The following is a 19570-nucleotide window of genomic DNA, read 5'->3' on the forward strand; positions in this document are numbered from 1 at the left end:
TTATCTTCGAGTAATGATATTGTCTGCAGACTTCATCAGTTATTTACACCCAAATTGCCTCCGTTTTCTGGCTCAATTGCGTTGTGCTTTAATTGATCCCTGTCTGGTTCCACCTCCCTGTTGAGGCAGTCAGTGGCATGTTGGCCCATCCTTTTTTCCTTATGTTCAGACTTCAGTGTCTTCAGTGCTCTACTGCTGGCAGGTGTAAAAGAGCAATGTTGTGGGAATTCTCAAGTAGAGTTTCTAATATAAAACTGTGGATACTGAATATTTCAAACAAAAATAGAAATTGCTGGAAAGACTCAGCAGATCTGGCTGCATCTGTGGAGAGGACAGTGTTCAGTTTCAAATCCAGTTTCTGAGTTTGGAGCAGCTTCTTTTGATTTGCAGCATAGCCAAATTAAATGGAAGTCTAAAGTGGATAGCATTGCAAAGGAAAGACTGCAAATTAAAGTTGGGAAGTAAAATGTTCAAATGGGTGGGCAAAGATGGAAGTTTCCATTTTAAATTAGTTTTTTATGGAAATATTTGGCAGGTTGGGTACTTTAATGAGCTAGCTGTTCAGCAGATCATGGGTGAAACACGTATCCCTTGGCAATTGGGTCAGCTTTCAATGATGAAAACCCATATTAGCTTAATAGGAAGCTAGCCAACAGGGCAGAGCTGATGTAGCCATGTCCAATCTCATTTCCACTCAGTGCCTGGGAACAAGAGCAAAGAGGAGGAATAATTGAACATATCATGAACTATGATAATATCTAAAACCTAAGAATGATCATAATTGTTGTGGCATATGAACTATTGTTATCCATTATTTAATTTGGATTGTTGTTTCTTGACAAAGTTTTTGTGAGTGTGTGAAAGTAGTAAGTTTGACATTGGATTTATTTAAGTGTCTAATTTGTGAACATTTCAGGTAAATGCAGTGACTGGGAGTCTGTTTACTTCAAAAGTATTGGAAGAGAGAGCAGAGATGGGAGTAACAGAAAAAACTAGTTCAGACACCAAGAGCAGTGAACATTTCTATGACTGGAGTGCAGGCCTGGAAGAAACAGATGATTCGCATCTTTACTTTGCCCCCGATCAGGGAAATGTGGTATTTGGAAGTGCTATTGATGGCTGGGGTTTCAGGTATGGAAGTATTTTAAAAATTCTTTTCTCTATAAACATAGAAATTGTCTGTGGGGTAAAGAGAGGGTTCAAAATTCTGTGGGATTTTTGCCAATGTCTTGGCATAAGAGGTTGGGACCATGGTGATGTAGTGATCTTCGATTGAACACTATGTTCAGGATTCTTTGTTTTGAAAATGCATCTCTGTTCTTTTTCTCTTTTATTTTTAAAGGAAGTTTCTCTTTACTGTTAGGACTGTGCATGTTTGTGGTTTTTCGACCCACTTTTGTGCTTTATGGACACTTTTACAAGAGTAATTTATGGTTTTACTTGATTACAGTGACTGTGCTTCAAAAAATGTGTTCAATATCAAGTTCTTTGTACTCCTGACAATATGATAAACCACGTCATAAACCTGATTTTCCTTTCCTTTTACATTTAACAACTGAGATTCTGTGCACCTACTGAGTGAGTTCAGCGAAATGAAAGTTGCTTCTCAACTTATTCTTTCATGGGATGGGAAACAGGCATCACTGGCAAGGACAGCATTTGTTTCACATCCATATTTACCCTTGAAGCAAGTGACTTGTTCAGTCTTTTCGGAGGACAGTTAAAAGTCAACCACTTTCCTGTGGAACTGCAGTCACATTCAGACCAGTCTGGTTAAGGATGGCAGATTTCCTTCCCTAAGTAACAATGGGTTTTAATGACAATATATAATGTTTCATTAACATATTAAGACTAGTTTCAGATTTTTAAAATGGAATTTAAATTCCATCAGTTGCTGTGCTGACATTTGAACCCACATCTCCATTAATGGAAAACAAAATCCCAAAGAACTGTGGATACTGTAACTCAGAAACAAAAAACAGAAATCGCTGAAAAAAACTCAACAAGTCTGGCAGTTTCTGTGGAGAGAAGGCAGAGTTTACCTTTCTCGTCTGGTGACCCTGCTTCAGAAGGGTTCTAGTAAAGAGTTATTGGACCCGAAACATTAACTCTGCTTCTTCTCCAAGGATGCTGCCAGATCTCCTGAGTTTTTCCAGCCGTTTCTGTTTTCATCTCCATTAATGAACCAAATTTTTTGTAGCATTAGATTATAGTTGTTGTGATTGTTATCACTGAGATTAGCATTAAATTCCAGATTTTATCATTGAATTCAAATTCTCCTAGCTGCCAGGTGTGACTTGAACTTGTATCTCAGAGCATTAGCTTACACCTATGGAAAATCACTACAGTGGTAATACATTGCCACTGTGCTACCAACTCTTTCTTGAAGGGGCTTTAAAGCTAGTGTTATGTTGGGAGGGAAGAGGTAAATGATCATATTAAACTGTATTTTTGCAGTCGGCTTGGAAATAGTTAGGCAAGGTCAAAATTTAAAACTCGTGCTTGAACTTGGTGCATTAGATTTGTAAATTTAAGCATTGATCATGCATATTATACCAGATTTGAATATTTCTGGAACGCCAAATATGCAGCTGTCTAGAGTTACCTGTGATGAAGCTCTTGCAGCTGGCTTAATTAACATTACCAGTCAATTTTCAGTCAATAGTTTGATTTGCTTCTTTGATTATGCAAGTGTTTTAACAATTATTTGGTACATGTATATTCAAATTTTGATACAGTCATTGGTTTCCAATCACAATAATAATTTGTCACTTACCAAAAGGGAGAAAAGTAGGATCTAGATATTAGAATGTTCTGTCGGTTTTGAGGTGAAAGGAAAGGAAGAGAACAAAATACATTGGAAATAACGGAACTTGTTAGACAATTGTGGCATTTGACTCGTATGAATCAGCTCAGTGGCAACATTCTCCAATTCAGAAGGTTGTAGTTTTAAACACCACTTCAGTGCAGTACCAAAAGAGCTGTTGTCTTTCTGAAGAAATGTTAATCCAGCAGTCTGCCTGTTCTCTCTGGTTTCATAGAATCATTGAATGCGTTAAAGCAGGTGATCCAGCCCATCGAGCCCACAGCGATCCTCCGAAGGACATCCCACCTAAACGCACCTCCTTTCCCTATCCCTGCATTTCCCATGCCTAATCCACTTAGCCTGCATGTCCCTGGACACTATGGGCAATTTAGATTAGATTAGATTAGATTCCCTACAGCATATAAACAGACCCTTTGGTTGACCAATCCATGTAATCAGCACAGCTTTAGATTGTGGGAGGAAATCGGAGGAAACCTACGCAGACACGGGGAGAATGTGCAAACTCCATACACTCAGTTGCCTGGGGCTGTGAAGCAGCAGTGCTACCTACTGAGCACTGTGTTGCCCGTGGTTTGATTAAGCAATAGTAGTATTCAAGGAAGTGGAATGGGGTTCTTCTTGTGACCTGGCCAACATCTATGTACTGAATCAGATGAAAACAATGATTTAGTCACTTATCTTGTTTTTTTTATGGGACTTTGCTGAATACATGTTGCCTACCTTGTTTTCTGTATTAAAGCAGTTATTACTCCAGAAGTACTTCAAAGTATCCACTATAAATCCACGGACTACCACAGCTATCTCAACTAGACATCCTCGCATCTTGTTTCCTGTAACGGCTCCATTCCATTCTCCCAGTTCCTCTGTCTTCATCGCAGATGTTCCGTGAGGCCAACTTTGACAAGGGAGCTTCCAAAATTTCCACCTTCTTCGTCAACCGAGGATTCCCCAGCACCGTTGTCAACTGGGCCCTCAACTGGGTCCAACTCGTCTCCTGCACTTCTCTCCTCATACCCTCTGTTCCCTCCTGCATCAGCAATAGTGTTCCCCTTGTCCTTCCTGCATTCACATCCAGAAGATCATCAGCTGCCATTTCTGCTACCTCCAGCGAGATGCCACCACCAGGCACATGTTCTCCTCCCCTCTCTTGTCCACCTTCTGCAGGGACCATTTCCTCTGGAACATCTGGGTTGACTTTTCCTTCACTCCCAAAAAGAACCCCCATCCCCATCCCACCCTCACCCCCACAGCACCCTCACCCCCATCCCCATCCCACCCTCACCCCCACACCTTGCAACCGCCAAAGATGTGACACCTGCCCATTTACCTTCTCTCTCCTGAGTATCCAAGGGCCCAAACATACCTGCCAGGTGAGGCAACACTTTACCTGCAATTCACACCATCTATTCTACTGCATTCGCTGTTCACAATGTGGTGTCCTCTACATTGGGGAAACGAGGCATAATCTGCATGGCCGCTTGGGCATTCTGCCCATAAAAATGACCCTGAGCTTTCAATTGTCTGCCTGTTTAACATGCCACCCTATTCCCTGGCCAACACTTCTGTCTCAGTTTGCTACAGTGTTCCAATGAAGCTCAGTGCAAGCTGGAAGAACAACATCTCATTTTCCACTTGGGGACCCTACAGCCCTCCGGACTCAGTACTGAGTTCAATAATTTTAGGCCCTGAATTTGCTCCATTTCCTAATCCCCACACCAGGCCTTGTCTTCACATTGTCTGCCATTCCACACCTACCTATGGTTAGTCACTAACAGTCTCCATTAACAGCTGTTCACCCGACCAGCCAGATCGTTATCGACTCCTTTGTATCTCCAAAAGGTCTTCCTTCTCTTTGGGCTCTATCCTTACCTATCATTTACTCCTTACCCCTCTACTCACCCTACCTTCTGCATATAAACCAACATTTTAGGAACATAGCTACCATGCGTTCTGAGGAAGCATCACCAGACTCGAAACATGAACTTTCATTTCTCTTCACAGATGCTCAGACTCACTGAGCTTTTCCACCAACTTCTGTTTTTGTATTACTTCATTCGTTATGATGCAATTTGGACATCTTGAAGGTGTGGAATTGGCCACATAAAAACAAGACCTCGCTTTAAAAGAAAGTTAGGAGTATGACATTGGCACATGCAACCTCAGACTAGTGACCAAGTTCATATGTCCACATTTGAATTGCACTCTGTATATCTGCACTGCAACATATCCAAATGTTATCCGATTCATGGCAACCACATTAGTGGAGTAAAGAGAAAACTAGTTTTTAAGATTGTTTCTGATGGCAGTGTGTCACTTGTGCACAGATGATGAATTCCTGATACTTTCACTTTCACTTGTCAGATGGAATGGGAGTTAATGGGTGGGGGATGTGAGATATAAGTGATAACTTCCAAAAGAAAGGATTATGTCAGGGAAACCTCTGAAATTGAGAAACAAATCAGTTAAGCTTTCTAAGTGACTTCCTCTCGTTAGACGCTGGGACTAGTTCCAAAATAGTGAAACTGACAATTATCTGTCAAGTTGTAATGTCAGATAAAATGGTAATCAAAGGCACTATATATTTTTAAAATGTAGCTGTGAGAATTTTGTTTGGAATTTTGTAAGCTTCATTTTATAGCTTAGAACATAGCAACTGAAATCAGCTGAAGTGGCAGAGTATCAGATAAAGTAGAAGACTATATGAAGTAATTTCAATTTATTAGCTTTTTAAATTCATTCACGGGGTGTGTGCATCCTTGGCTAAGCCAGCATTAATCGTCCATCTATAACTGCCTTTGAGAATATGATGGGGAATTCCTTTGTGAGCTGATGCAGTTCATTTTGCGTTGGATGCTCACGTATTTTCCCTGCATGACATTGAAGAAACAACAACATATTTCCAAGTTAGGATGGTGACTGGCTCAAAAGGGAATTTGTAGATGGGGGTTTGCTGTTTTTGTTTACCCTTATACTTTGTGGTCAGGGTTTTTGATTTGGAAGATGCTGTCAGAGAGGCCTTGGTAAGTTGCCACAGTGCATTTTATAGCTGGAATACTGTGCTGTCACTGTGTTGATGGCAAACAAAAATGTTGCAAGGGATGGATAAGGTGCCAGTCAAACAGGTTCTGTCTTGGATGAGTTGACATTTTCTTGTGTTGTTGGAACTGCACTCATCCAGACCCATGGAGAATGATACTCTGAGAGCGATACTAAGACTGGAGGGTTTAAGTTATAAGGAGAGGCTGCATAGGCTGAAATGTTTTTCCCTGGAGTGTAGGAGGCTGAGGGATGATGTTATAGAGGTTTATAAAATCATGAGGAGCATATACAAGATGAAGAGCCACGATGTTTTTCCTCTGAATGGGACAAGTACCAAACTAGAGGGCATAAGTTCAAGGTGACTGAGGGAAAGATTTAAAAGGGGTCTGAGGGGCAACGTTTTTGCACGGAGGGTGATGCATATATGGAATGAACTACCAGAGGAAGTGGTAGAGATGAGTAGGATTACAACATTGTAATAGAGGGGAGTGTGAAGCAGGACCTGGATGTCCTTGTGCATCAATTGCTGAAGGTAGGTATGCGGGTTCAGCAGGTGGTAAAGAAGGCAAGTGGCATGTTGGCCTTCATTGCGAGAGGTTTTGAGTACAGGAGCAGGGATGTGGTGTTGCAGTTATACAGGGCCTTGGTGAGGCCACACCGAGAATATTGTGTGCAGTTTTGGTGTCTCTTTCTGAGGAAGCATGCTGTTGCTCATGAGGGAGTGCAGTGAAAGTTTATCAGGCTGATTCCGGGAATGGCCGAACTGACGTATAAGGAGAGATTGACTAGGTCAGGATTGTTTTCGCTCGAGTTCAGACGAGTGAAGGGGGGCCTCATAGAGACTTTTAAAATCCTCATGGTACTAGACAGGGTAAATGCAGGGAGGATGTTCCTGATGATGGCTGTGTCTAGAACCAGGGGGTTACAGTCTGAGGCTTTGGGTTGGACCATTTAGGATGGAGATGAGGCATTTCTTCACCCAAAGAGTGGTGAGCCTGTGGAATTCATTATCACAGGAAGTATTTGATGCCAAAACATTGAATGTATTCAAGGGGCAGCTAGATATAACAATTGGGGCAAATAGGACCAAAGATTATGGGGAGAAAGCAGGATTAGGTTGTTGAGTTGGACAATCAGCCATGATCGTGATGAATGGCAGAGCAGGCTCAAAGGGTCGAATGGCATCCTCCTGCTGCTACCTTCTATGTTTCTATGTTAACGTTTTCAAAGACATTTTGACAGGTAGGTTGGATATAATAGAATTGAACTGAATTAATTGTCACGTACCCAAATGAGTGCAGTGCGAAGTTTACAAGTCACCGCCATCTTAGGTACAGATACTTCAGTCAGGAAAAATACTTAGAAAAGAAATAAAATGCCCAGCATTATAGATTGTAGAAATAAATTAGAAAATAGAGAAATAGAAAGTTCAGAATAACAGTCCTTCCAACCCAGTCCACTCACAGATGACAACCTTACTACTCCGGCCCCTAGACACCATGGTAGGCCACAAACCTACCACCACACTGAAACAGCTCCTGATAAATTTAAAGGATCCCGTGCTAACAACCTGCAGAATGAACGCCATATACAAAATATCCTGCAACAAATGTTACATTGGACAAACGGGCAAAAAGCTAGCCACCAGGCTACATGAGCACTAACTACTCATCAAAAGACATAACCAACTATCAATAGTATCCATACACACCGAGGAAGAGGGTCAAGTTCGACTGGGATAGTACATCTATCCTGGGACAGGCTAAACAAAGAGAAGCATGTGAATTCCTAGAAGCCTGGCATTCAAACTGGAACTCCACTACCCAAACATATAGATTTGGACTTTATTTATCAACCTCATAGAAACAGAACTGGAAATAGTATAATTCACAATAACAAACCAAGACAGATAAATAGCGTGTGGAACAGAACACCAGTGCTTCACCGGAGGCTCACTAATGATGTTACCTCGCATGGTGACAAAACTTCTGAAAACTTCAAATCCACCAGCTCGGCTAGAAAATTTACAACCTGATCCACAACCTGTGCTACAAATCTTCTCCAAAATCCCCCTCTATGCTGGCACCTAGCCTCCAGTCTGTGCTGGACCTTGACTCCAGACCATGCCAGGCTTCACTACTAGGCTCTTGACGCTGGGAGACCGCTCTAGAATCACTGCAGAGCCATAAGTCCATGCTGAGGCCACATTGGGCCGTAAGATGTCCATGGGCTATCGAAGGGCCATCGAAGCCGTGGGGACCGCCAGTCCAGGCTGGGATAGGAAAGGTTTAGAGAGATATGGGGCAAACGTAGGCAAGTGGAACTATTTCAGTTTAGGGAACCTGGTTGGCATGGATGTGTTGGGCCGAAGAATCTGTTTCTGTGCTGTATGACGATGTGCCTTGTGGATAGTGGACAGCCACTTCCGAGTCAGGTAGTGAGTTACTTGCTGTGGAATTCCCAGGCTCTGAATTCCCCTTGTATTCTCAGTATTTATGTGGCTGATTCAGTTCAATGATAACTTGCAGGATGTTGATAGTGGAGGATTCAATTATGGTCATGTAATTGAATGTCAGAGAAGGTGATTGGATTGTCCTTTTTTTTGAGATGGCCATTGCCTGGTACCTGTGTGGTGTGAATGTTACTTGTCAACCTGATCCTGGACGTTGACCTTGTCTTGTTACAGCTGCTTCTGCATCTGAGGAGTTACAAATGATGCTGAATTTTGTGTAGTCATCAGCAAACATCCCCATTTCTGACTTTACAATGGAGACAAGGTAATTGAAGCAGCTAAAAATGTTTGCATCCTGAGGAACTCCTTCAGAGGTGTCTTTGAACTGAGATGATTGGCCTCCAACTACCACCTCATTTGTGTTGAGTATGACTCCAACCAACAGAGTTTACCCCTGATTCCTACTGATTCCAGTTTTGCTAAAGTTCCTTGATGTCAGATTCTGATGACCATGGCAGTCACCTGTTGTTAACTTCTCTAAATAACCAGTCAATTTTTTTAGCATATTTTTCTGAACTTAAAGAAACTTTATCTCATTCACATGTCATTGGACGTCCTGTAGTAGAATCAGTTTATTGCAGCCAGAACTAAACATAATAGCTAACCTCTTTGGCTGTGTGGCGAGTTGATATGAGTCAGTTTTTGTGGTATGATTTTCTTCATTTGTGTGTTCATCATTTGGCTGTTTTTATGCAGCTAATCAATTAAATAATTAATATTCCTTTCACTTTGCATGGGCAGTTCAGTGTAGAAAAGTTGACTGAGAAGTTTCACATGATACATGACCAGAGAAGGTTTGGAGGGATATGGGCCAGGAGCAGGCAGGTGGGACTAGTTTAGTTTGGAATGGTGTTCAACACCAAAGGGTCTGTTTCCATGCTGTATGACTGAATCATTGTTTCTCATGTGGGTGCTTGGAGTTAGACTGCATAGAAATTCTTTCATGGGATGTGAACATTGCTGGCAAGGCTCGCATTTGATGCTCATCCAATACTTCTCTTGAGCACATGATACCTTGAAGTGCTGCAGTCTGAGTGATGCAGCTATACGAAACAATGCTGTTAGAAAGGGCATTCCAAATCATTGACTCAGTGCCTGAAGGAAGAACAATTGTAGTTCCAAGTCATGATAGTGTTCGGTGGGAGGGAAACTTACAGGTAGTAAGTGGTGCTCCCATGCTGTTGTTGCCCTTCTTGAGATGTTGTGGAGGCTTGTGTGATGGAGTGTGTCAGAAAGAACTGGAAGGGAGGGTAAGGGTAGAACTGTAGGAAATGGATTGTACACTTCTTGAGGCCTTTATCAAACATGATGAGGGAGGCGGAAATCTTTTAGGCATGTCAGAAAGACTGTGGGGGAAAATCAGAACAAATGTGATGGAGACAGAGAAACTGGGAGAATAGTTTGGAGTTTTACAGGAATCAAGGTGAGGGAGTGTTGACAAGGTAACTGAGGGAATAGGTGGACTTGTGAATAAATATTAGAAGGACAGAAGAGGAAGTGTTAGAGATGGACCATGTATAGATGAGAGAGGATGGATATTGGAAGCAATTGATGAATTGTTCAAGTTCCAGGTAAGAACAAAGAGCAGCTCTGATACAACCATTTTGCGAACTGGATAAAAAGTTGGGGAAGGGAGGCCTCAGTATAAGTGGAACAAGGAATCGTCCACACATCCCAAAAAGAGATGTACATAAGTAGGACCCTTGCAGGTGTGCATTGCAACATCTTTTAATTTTGAAGCGTTTGAATGAATTAAAGGAGAAATTTTCAGAAAACAGGCTTAGTCAGCCAGAGGAGAGTGTTAGTGGGTAGGATCTGTTAGAGTCTCTCTTCAAGAATGAAATCAAGAGCCCTTGGACATCAATGGATGATTGAGGTGTAGGTAGTGAAGAGGAAACATTCAGGGCAGGAAACTGAATATTGAAAATGAATAAGTTCAGTACATAGCTTAAAAATTTATATTTGTGCATACCTAATCAAATTTCTCACCCTCCTAAATTCTTTGTTTGTTGAATTGCTTTCTTTGGCTTTTCTTTTATATGTATAAGTCACAGCTGTGTTCTGCATGGCAAGGGAGCCACAGCTGATGAATTTGTAGGTATTTTTGATCAACCTGTTCAGATGTGTTATGACACATTTCTGGCGGAGGCGAAATTTGAACCCAGATGTTGTGGCTCAGGGACAGGGACTGTATGCTGTATGACTCTAACTCCATATAGCTGTAAGAAGTCTTCAGAATGTGCATGCAGAAAAATGTACTATGTGTGCAGTAGTGCATGTAGCCAGGAGATGGGGCAATAGTCTCATGGGTGGCTAAGCTTGTATTGGGATAGCTGTGATGAAGGCAGCTGGCAGTAATTGTTCCTCTGCTTCTGAATCCAGTATCTTTCAAATCATTTGCGTTCTGGCATCAGAGTTGCTTTTTTTATCTTATGAATGAGATGTATAAGCCTTCATTTATTGTCTTAACTAGAATTTTATCAGATGCACTTGAATAAAGTTTTCAGTTACTAAAAGCAGCAAAAAACTGTTATGGTTTGCCTAGAATGCTAAAAGACTCAGTGTGCTGTTGCTACAGATGGAGCTCATCATCAGAGATGGCGAAGAACTATAATAGGCCACAAAGACTCAGACATAGTAGGAAAGCAAAACGAAATTTAAGAATAAACACACTGATAGTTTCAAGCTGGTGAGTTATTTTATATTTTAGCTTATGAAATGCAACGAACTCAGCCATGGCTAATTAGCAAGTGGAATTTTTTAGCGCTACTTTGAAGGTAGGTACTTTTGCAAAGTTTCATTTTGTGGATGATGTAGTTTGTGCTTTTTCATGTTTAAATTATTAAGTATTCATCTTTTAACACTGCAATTAACATGTTAATCACCTTTTGCAAATCCATGTTTCAATATATTAATATATTAATTCTTTTGACTTGTTAAAGCGATTTGCAGTCTGTAGATACTAAATTAATTTGAACTCTACGTCTTCCTCGGCTGTGCAGCTATTCTATTATTTTGTTTCTCTGATCACTGAAATAATATTTCATAAGTTGTCATAAACCATATGGCACAGGCATGTGATGCACAGCATTCTACTGAAACTTGCTGATGTTTCAACTAGCTGCTCTTTGTTTTGTCAAGATATGACAATGAATAGAGAAACAGGAAGATAGAGTACGTTCAAAGTTGAGACACGCTGTCAGAACACTAAGGTATATTTAATCACAAGGTGCGGGATACACATCCATGTTATTCAGTAATCAGTGAAGCTTTTTGTGTAAATGTCAATGGCATATTTCTGTGATTTAAAGGTGATCTGGAATTCCATTTCTGTACTGTATCAAATGCATTAAAACTTTCGTATGATGGTGGAATCAGAATCACATAAAACTAACCTACTCACCAATCTTTAAGCAGACTTAATTCTACTCATTCTTCATACCTTAAAAAGGTATTCATAATTAAGTATGCATTATACATGTTTGTGTATAAGACCCTTATCATTGTCCATTCATTTTTAGTGATTTGTGATCCTTGGTCAGGTTTAACTTGCTTTTGCTTATAGCATTAGAAGAAACCTTGGTTGTTATCAGTCCATATGCTTTTTCATAACTTTCTCTCGCTGCCCTAACCTTGTTTTGATTGCAATGCATTGACCCATTCCTAGTTTGCATGTGCATAGTCTGGATGCATATAGATATCACATTCGCCTTTCTCATGCATGGCTTAGTAATATGAGTGCCAACTCTGCTGTAGGACTTGAGTACATAATTCAAGCTGTTGCTTTAGCACAGGACTGAGGAGAGCTAAATGATTAGAGGTGCTGTCTTTTAAACGTTAAATGAGATTGTCTTCTTTTCACTGAGCATAAAGTTGTAAAGGTCTTGAATATTCCTTAAGCAGTGCCAACAAAATAGATTAGCTGTTCATTATCTGATTGGATAGTTATGAATCCTATTTATACTCATTTCTCAAAATAACAGGAGCAACTGGAAGTGTTTCGGGATACCAGAGTGCATAAAATTGCAATACAGGTGCAACTTCTTTATTACTGAGAGTTCAAATGAAGTTAGGAGTAGTTGATGCTATGTCTGTTAGTGGGTTTTAATTTTCACTTGCACTATTCTGAAACCTCACTCTGGGATAGTGTGGGCAGCACCAAGCCTTGATGTAATGAATAATGTGCAGGTTGATGTTGGTTTGCCAGTGGTAATGGGTGGGAAAAAAATAATTTGGTATGAATAATACTGACTCTTTGTTCAGTCTGAGGGTGACATGGTTTCATAGACTGGAACTGTTCTCTGACTCAAAGGTGCAGATGGAAATCCATCCTGGGATTTTTTTAAAGGCCTGGTGATGGAAAGTGAAGAGTCAGAAAACTATTATAATTATTTCAGATGTTCTGAATTTCAGGCAGCTACTTTTTTTGGTCAGACTGAGTATCCCTTATGTTTTTTTTTCTGGTCTGCTTCTGTATAATGTTGTATTTTACCGAGAGGACATTGTTTCCCTTCTTGACAGACCTTTCTCCATAATATCTTGATTCTTTGCGCTTGGGTACATACTGTCCAACTGATTCACCTTTAACATTTGTAAAATGATTTATCATTGGCAGTGCCTCCAATCTCCATTTCTGAACTTGGCCCTCTGAATACTGCTGAAATGTGTGGTCCGTTTGGTTTCATACCTGCACAGTTTCCCAGTTCATATTGAAAGTTATCTGGAGGCCAGTATTGATTAGGGGATCAGCTACTGTGAATCCTCAGTGAGAGTCATTCACAAATCAATTCTGATCCAGTCTGGCCTACATGTGACTCCAGACCCACAACAATGTTACTCATAACTGCCCTCTTAGCAACTGGGGATAGTCAATAAATGTTGGCCTAGTCAGTGATGCCCACCTCCTGTGAATGAATAAAAACAAACTTGTAGATCCACAATTCAGTATTTTAAGCTATACAGTTTTCAGTTGTTGCCTTCAAGTTTCAATTTTTATATTGTCTTTTTAAAAAGCATATTTGTAATATAGTCAAACCTGCTTTGTTTATGTTGCTGGAATTTGGCAGGTATAACTTTAGTAAGAGTATAACTTTACTTAACTCAATCCCTGTTGAGTTAACCCTAATTTAGCATTTTTAAAGAATAGAACCAATTGCTAAAGTTTTGCTACACTCTCTGTAGTATACTTCTGACATTAAATGTGACTGCACTGGAGTTAAGTGTATATGTCTACATTTATGTCTAAAATTAGTATTGGCCTGCTGGTCTTTCATTGCAATTAAAACAAAAGTCCTAGCAAAGTTACTTTGTCCCTGAATTCATAAATACCTGATTATATCTGTTGTTTCACTCCCTGGGGCAGATAGAATGAAACTTCTGCAGGTGAACAGCCAAAATTGTGTCATCGCAGAAATTTTTCATACAACCATGTTGAGGTGAATTTATCAACTAACTTTGGACAAAGTTACAAGAGTTCAGAAGTGGAAACCCTGTTCAATTTATAACTGAACCTAAATCCTCCCAACATAGTACTGCAAGCTGTATCCTCCATGGAGAGTTTGGTTTATGAAGTGCATTTCCTATAGCTGTATGACTTAACTTCCTGATCTCATTTTATTGCTTAACCTGAAGAGGCAAATAATATATGGAACACAAGAAGCTGCATGATAGGGCAGCAACTGTAAATTATTTGTTTATTATGCTGTGTTGGGATGTTGCAGATGTTGAAAGGGCTGTTTTGTACATCTATTTGTGCACTTTGGTGAATAGTTTATATTGGCTTTATCTTTAATAGGGCAAAATATCAGGGAATATTTAACATAATCAAATATTCTAAGGTGCTTTGTAAAACATAATATGAAACCCAACCACATAATTAGGCCAGATGACCAAAGGTCTGATCAAAGAGGATAAGTGATAAGGCAAGTCCTAAAAGAAGGAAGAGTGGTCTAGATTTGGAGATGTTCAGAAAAGTTTGAATATTCAATCATCTTTTCCTTTTAAACTTAACATTTCTGATGCAAGTGTTGGCTTTGAACAGAAAACTGATGATAATGTTGAAGCTGATATGTTGTTTTGTGGTACAGCATGTTTTAGAATGGGACAATTCCAGCTTGAGTCTCTAATCCATTCTTATTAGGACCTCTGAGAGCCAGGGAGACCCAAAATTTGCAACTTGATACTGCCAGAATACAGGCGCTCCAACAAATTGTTGCAAAATTCTGTTATTATACTTGCTTTGCGTATGATTAGCAGATTTACTTCACTGTTGGGGTGGCCAAGATAACGGTGTAGATTTAATGTCACTGGACTACTAATCAAGCCAGTAGAGAGTGCAGGAGGGCATGCCGGGATTAGCACCAGGCATATTTAAAAATGAGGACAACCCGATAAAGCTACAACACAGGACTCCTTTTCTTTCTGAGGAAAACACCCATGTGGCCAATTGAGCATTAACAAGCAAAGCATGTTATCATAAGTAAGCGGTGATGTTAGCGATAGTAGGAGGGGACTAAACCAAAATGGAGTTGGAGGGGGAACTTGGAATTCCTTGTATTCCAAACTGTGAAAATATCAGACAATAGAAGAGCTAAGTGATTCCACAACCAACAAATCATATCTTAAGCTCTGAAGACCTGCCACATTTAGTAATTAATGTTGTAGTGCAATTAAACAATTCACTATAGGAGGAAACTTCACAAATATTCCCATCCTCTACAATGGGGCAGCCCAGAATATCAGTGCAAAAGGTACATTTCCAACAACCTTCAGTCAGAAGTGCTAAATGTATATTTAGACCCCACCAGTGGTCTCCAACTTCACAGATGCCAGTGTTCAGTCAATTTGATTCATTCCATACAATATCAACAAATGGTTGAAGTCGCTGGATATTGTAAATCTACAGGTGCTGACAACATTCCTGTGCTTTAGAACTTGACGTGTCTCTAGCCAAATGCTCTAGTACAGCTGCAACACTGACATTCCACCATCTATGTGGAAAATGGCCCTTTTACGAAAAAGCAGGACAAATCTAACCTAGCTAAATAGCATCCCATTAGTCTACTTTTGATCAGGAGTAAAGTAATGCAAGATGTCATCAATAATGCTATCAAGCAGCACTTGCTTAGCAGCAATCTTACTCACTCGCACTCAGTTCAGATTCTGCCAGGACCAGTTGGCTTCTGACCTCATTAAAGTGTTGGTTTGTACATGTACCACAGAGTTGAACCTCACAGGGAAGCTGAGTGTGATGACAGCAAGACTGCATTCTGACTGCAAAGAGCCCTAGCAACACTGGAGCCCATGGGAATAAATGGGAAAGTTCTCTGCTAATTGAAATTATACTGAGCATAAACGAACATGCTGTGGTTGTAGGAGGTCAGCCATCTATGCCGCACAATATTACCTCATGAGTTCTTCAGGGTATTGTCCTCAGCTTAATAACCTATGGTTGCGTCATCAATGACTCTCCCTTTGTCATAAGATCAGCAATGTAGATGTTTGTTGATGATTGCACTATGTTCAGCACCATTTATGATTCCTTAGATACTGAAGCAGCCCATGCCTAAAGGCAACAAGAGCTCAACAATATTTGAGCTGACAAGTGAAAGTTCTACTCAGCTGTTACCATTTCCAGCAAGAGAGAATCCAGTCATTACTCCTGAACATTTAATGGCATTTTCATTGCAAAATTATCAATTATCAACATCCTAGGGATCATAGTTGACCAGAAACTAAGCTGGGCTAGCCATATAAGTGTGGCTACAAGAGCAGGTCAGAAGTTAGGGATAGTGCAGTGAGTTACTCACCTCCTGACTCCTCAAAGCCTACCATTGTCTACAAGTTGCAAGTCAGCAATATGGTGGAATACTCCACACTTGCCTGGGTAAGTAGCATTATTCAGGTCAAAGCCCACTTGATTGGTACCAAATCGGCAAATATTCACCCCCTTCACTGCCAATGCACAGTAACAGCAGTTTGTGCTGTCTACAAAATGCACTGCAAAAGTTCACCAAGTTTCTTTAGACAGTGTCTTACAAACTCACAATTCACATCTCAAAGGATAAGGGCAATAGATACATGGGAATGACACCACCTGAAAGTTCTTCTCCAAACCACTCACCATCCTGACTTGGAGATATGTGCTGTTTCTTCACTGTCAGTCAGTCAAGATCCTCCTAACAGCATTGAGGGTCTACTTACAGCGGCAATTCAAGAAGACAGCTCAGCATTATCTTTTACAGGGTAATTAATTGTCTTTTTTTTGGAGGGTGGCGTCGATGTCAATAAGTGCTGGCCCAGCAAAGGAGGTTCATATCTTCTGAAGGAATAAAAAAAGGCTGATGTTCTGAAGACGTGGGATCAAATCCCACTGCAGCATCTATGGGGAAACTAAATTTAATCTGTAAATCTGGAATTGAAAGCTAACTTTAATGTGATAACCATCATCAATTAATGTAACAGTCCATCTGGTTGACTCATGTTCTTTAGAGAAGACAATCTGCCCTCCTTCCCTGGTCTGGCCTGCATTACTGTGGGCCTGCAGTCTTATGTAGTTGACTCTTAACTGCCCACTGAAACGGCCTAAGGAGCCACTCATTCAAAGGCAATTCACGTCTGTCTGGAGTTTGCATGTTCTCCCTGTGTCTGCATGGGTTTCCTCCTGGTTGCTGTGGTTTCCTCCCACAGTTCAAAGATGTACCGTCTAAGTGGATTGGCCATGCAAAATTGTTCATTGTGTCCAGGGATGTGCAGGATAAGTGGATTAGCCATGGGCAATGCAGGATTACAGCGTTAGGGTAGGGTGTGGGTTGGGTGGGCTGCTGTTCGGGGGTTGATGGGTTGAATGCCCTGATTCTATGACAATTTAAGGATGGGTGACAAAAGTTGGCCTGGCCAGTGATGCCCATATCCATGAAAGAAGGAAGAAAAGTAAATAAATGGAACAGTTTCTTTAAGTTCCTCTTCTGAACTTTGAGGACTGGGAAGTAGCCACAAACAATAGAAGGATCTTCACAGCACTGTTAAATATTTCAGTCTTTTGGCTAAAACATTGTTAAAATGATTTTGATTTTGGCTTCATAATTTAGGTTGACTTTTTTTTGTCTGTGACAAGATCCAGACATGTTTAGGGAGTTACACTGAAGCTGTCATTTTTAAAATCATGGAAATGAGGATAGCACATCTTTCTTGACGTGCTGTGGCCTGTCCCTCCTGTGTTTGCATCATGATGTTTTATGTAGGTGCGTGGAATCCACAAAGTTTCAATTAGTGCAGAATAAACAATTAATATATCCTTGGCTCTTCATCGATGGCTCCATTGCTTCTCCCATTGCAAAGGGTTTGCTTGAGTTATAATGGTGGCGTATTGCCAAAACCAGTTGGCTGGCTAGCTCCTAGTTCATGTTTTTGTTGCTGCTTAAGTGCTTGGCTCAGATTTCCTGCTGATTAATGGAGAAACACCCAGTGCTATGGAATATTTAAATCTGCTGCCTTAACTGCAAGCATAAGTATAGACCGGGAGGCAGCTGATCTACAAATTCTGTCCCTTAGCCTGCATATTGTACCTGAGTGACATGAAATCAGTCACTAACTGACTAATCATTCATCATCTTATTTGTTCTGAACATTGTGCAGAACTGTGAAGTACAATGAATGTGGAGGACCAGTGGTTACTTGGTGCTCAGTGCATTTCATGAGTATGGTACTCTATTATTTCGGGAAGAACCTTATTTGCTAGGACAAATGTTTGGCACAACATCGTGGGCCGAAGGGCCTGTTCTGTGCTGTATTGTTCTATGTTCTATGTTAATGGTGCCTCAGATCTTTGAGGGGTGGTGTGTCCTTTTTTGTTGCAGTGCGTGTATCTGTTTTGTAGTTCAGCTAAATCAAAGTGTGTGCCTCTCAGCTTTTTAAACCACCCATGCCAGTAAATGCACAAAGACCAAAATTTATATGGCAGAATCAGGCAGACATATTATACTCGAGTATTGCTGCACTATTAGAACTGCTGTCATTCAGATGAGATGCTAAACCAAAGTCCTGCCTGCTCTTTTGGAATTGTCAAAGCTTCTTTGGTATTATTAGAACTGATGGAAGTTCTTCGTGGAATGATGCACCATATTTATTCAGCATTGAAATGTGAAGACACGGTCATTATAACATTGCTTTTGGTGGATCTTGTTGTGTGTCAGTATGTTGTCACATTTTCTACATTAAATTGGGACAGGTCCTCTAGAAATACAAGTTTGTGTTCCTTTTACATTGAGTTTCATCTATAACATACATGTGGATCTTTTCATGGCTTGTTGCAGGTCCAACTTGAGCTGTACGCGAGTGCTATCCTTCCATGCTGGGTCCCCCAAAAAATTGGGAGTCCTGTCTTTATTATTTCAGTGAACCTGAATATAATCTCATGGGACAGCAACATATCTTTCGAAATAACACTTGAAAGCCTTCCCAATTTGATTGTGAGTTCGGTAACTTAAGATCATAATCTCTGCGTATTTTTCCAGGCTGGAAGCTGTTTGCATCTGCTATTCCCATTTGCATATTTTGTGCCAGGTTTTGTCTTTTTTTCGGCTTTCCTTTCACCATCTCATTTTGCCTAGCATCATCCATCCTTATTTTTTAATCTCAAGTGTGATCTGCCATGTCATGATCTTCCCTTTTGACTTTTATTTCGCACTCTTCTTTTCCCTGCCTCTGTACTTTGAACCTGAAATGAACCTAAGTTTGTTTTCCTTTCTGCAGATGCTGCATTATCTATGGAGAATTTTTTTTCTGATTTCCAGAATCAGCTGTGATTTGCTTTTGTACTTGTGTTATTTTGACAGTTTAGAATTCTTGGTCCAACAACATATCTAATTTAAAATTCTCACATTTGTGTTCAAATTTCTCCAAATTTCTCCTATTTCCAAATCCACCTCTTCCCTTTGCAGTACTCCATCTTGTGCATTCCTCATTTCCTCTGATGCGTTCAGCTCCCAAGGCTTCAAATTCTGACTTTTTCCTCCCTAAACCTGTCACTCTTACTGTGAACCCTCATTTTAACATTCCTGAAAACTTATCTCTTTGATTTGCTCCCCCTTTCCAATTTCTTTTAAATGGTTAATATCAAATTCTATTAGGTCTTGGTAAAATTTCTTGAAACATTTTATATCATATTAGCTGCATAATTGAAAACTATTACT

The 19570-nt window shown here is 40.4% G+C and overlaps 1 protein-coding gene across 2 annotated transcripts in view; it reads left to right on the forward strand.

Annotated features, from left to right (window-relative positions):
• The window catches only part of efl1 (elongation factor like GTPase 1), a 263785-nt gene that overhangs the window by 26081 nt on the left and 218134 nt on the right, over window positions 1-19570 (forward strand). For both annotated transcript variants that reach the window (XM_043677605.2, XM_087981251.1), the window contains exon 7: window positions 917-1131. In XM_043677605.2, coding sequence (XP_043533540.1) covers window positions 917-1131 — 215 coding nt within the window. The remainder of the gene's footprint in view (window positions 1-916; window positions 1132-19570) is intronic.

This window comes from Chiloscyllium plagiosum, unplaced genomic scaffold, assembly GCF_037043375.1.
Source record: "Chiloscyllium plagiosum isolate Xiang-an unplaced genomic scaffold, Cpla_swu_hap1 HiC_scaffold_39, whole genome shotgun sequence".
Classification (NCBI taxonomy): domain Eukaryota; kingdom Metazoa; phylum Chordata; class Chondrichthyes; order Orectolobiformes; family Hemiscylliidae; genus Chiloscyllium; species Chiloscyllium plagiosum.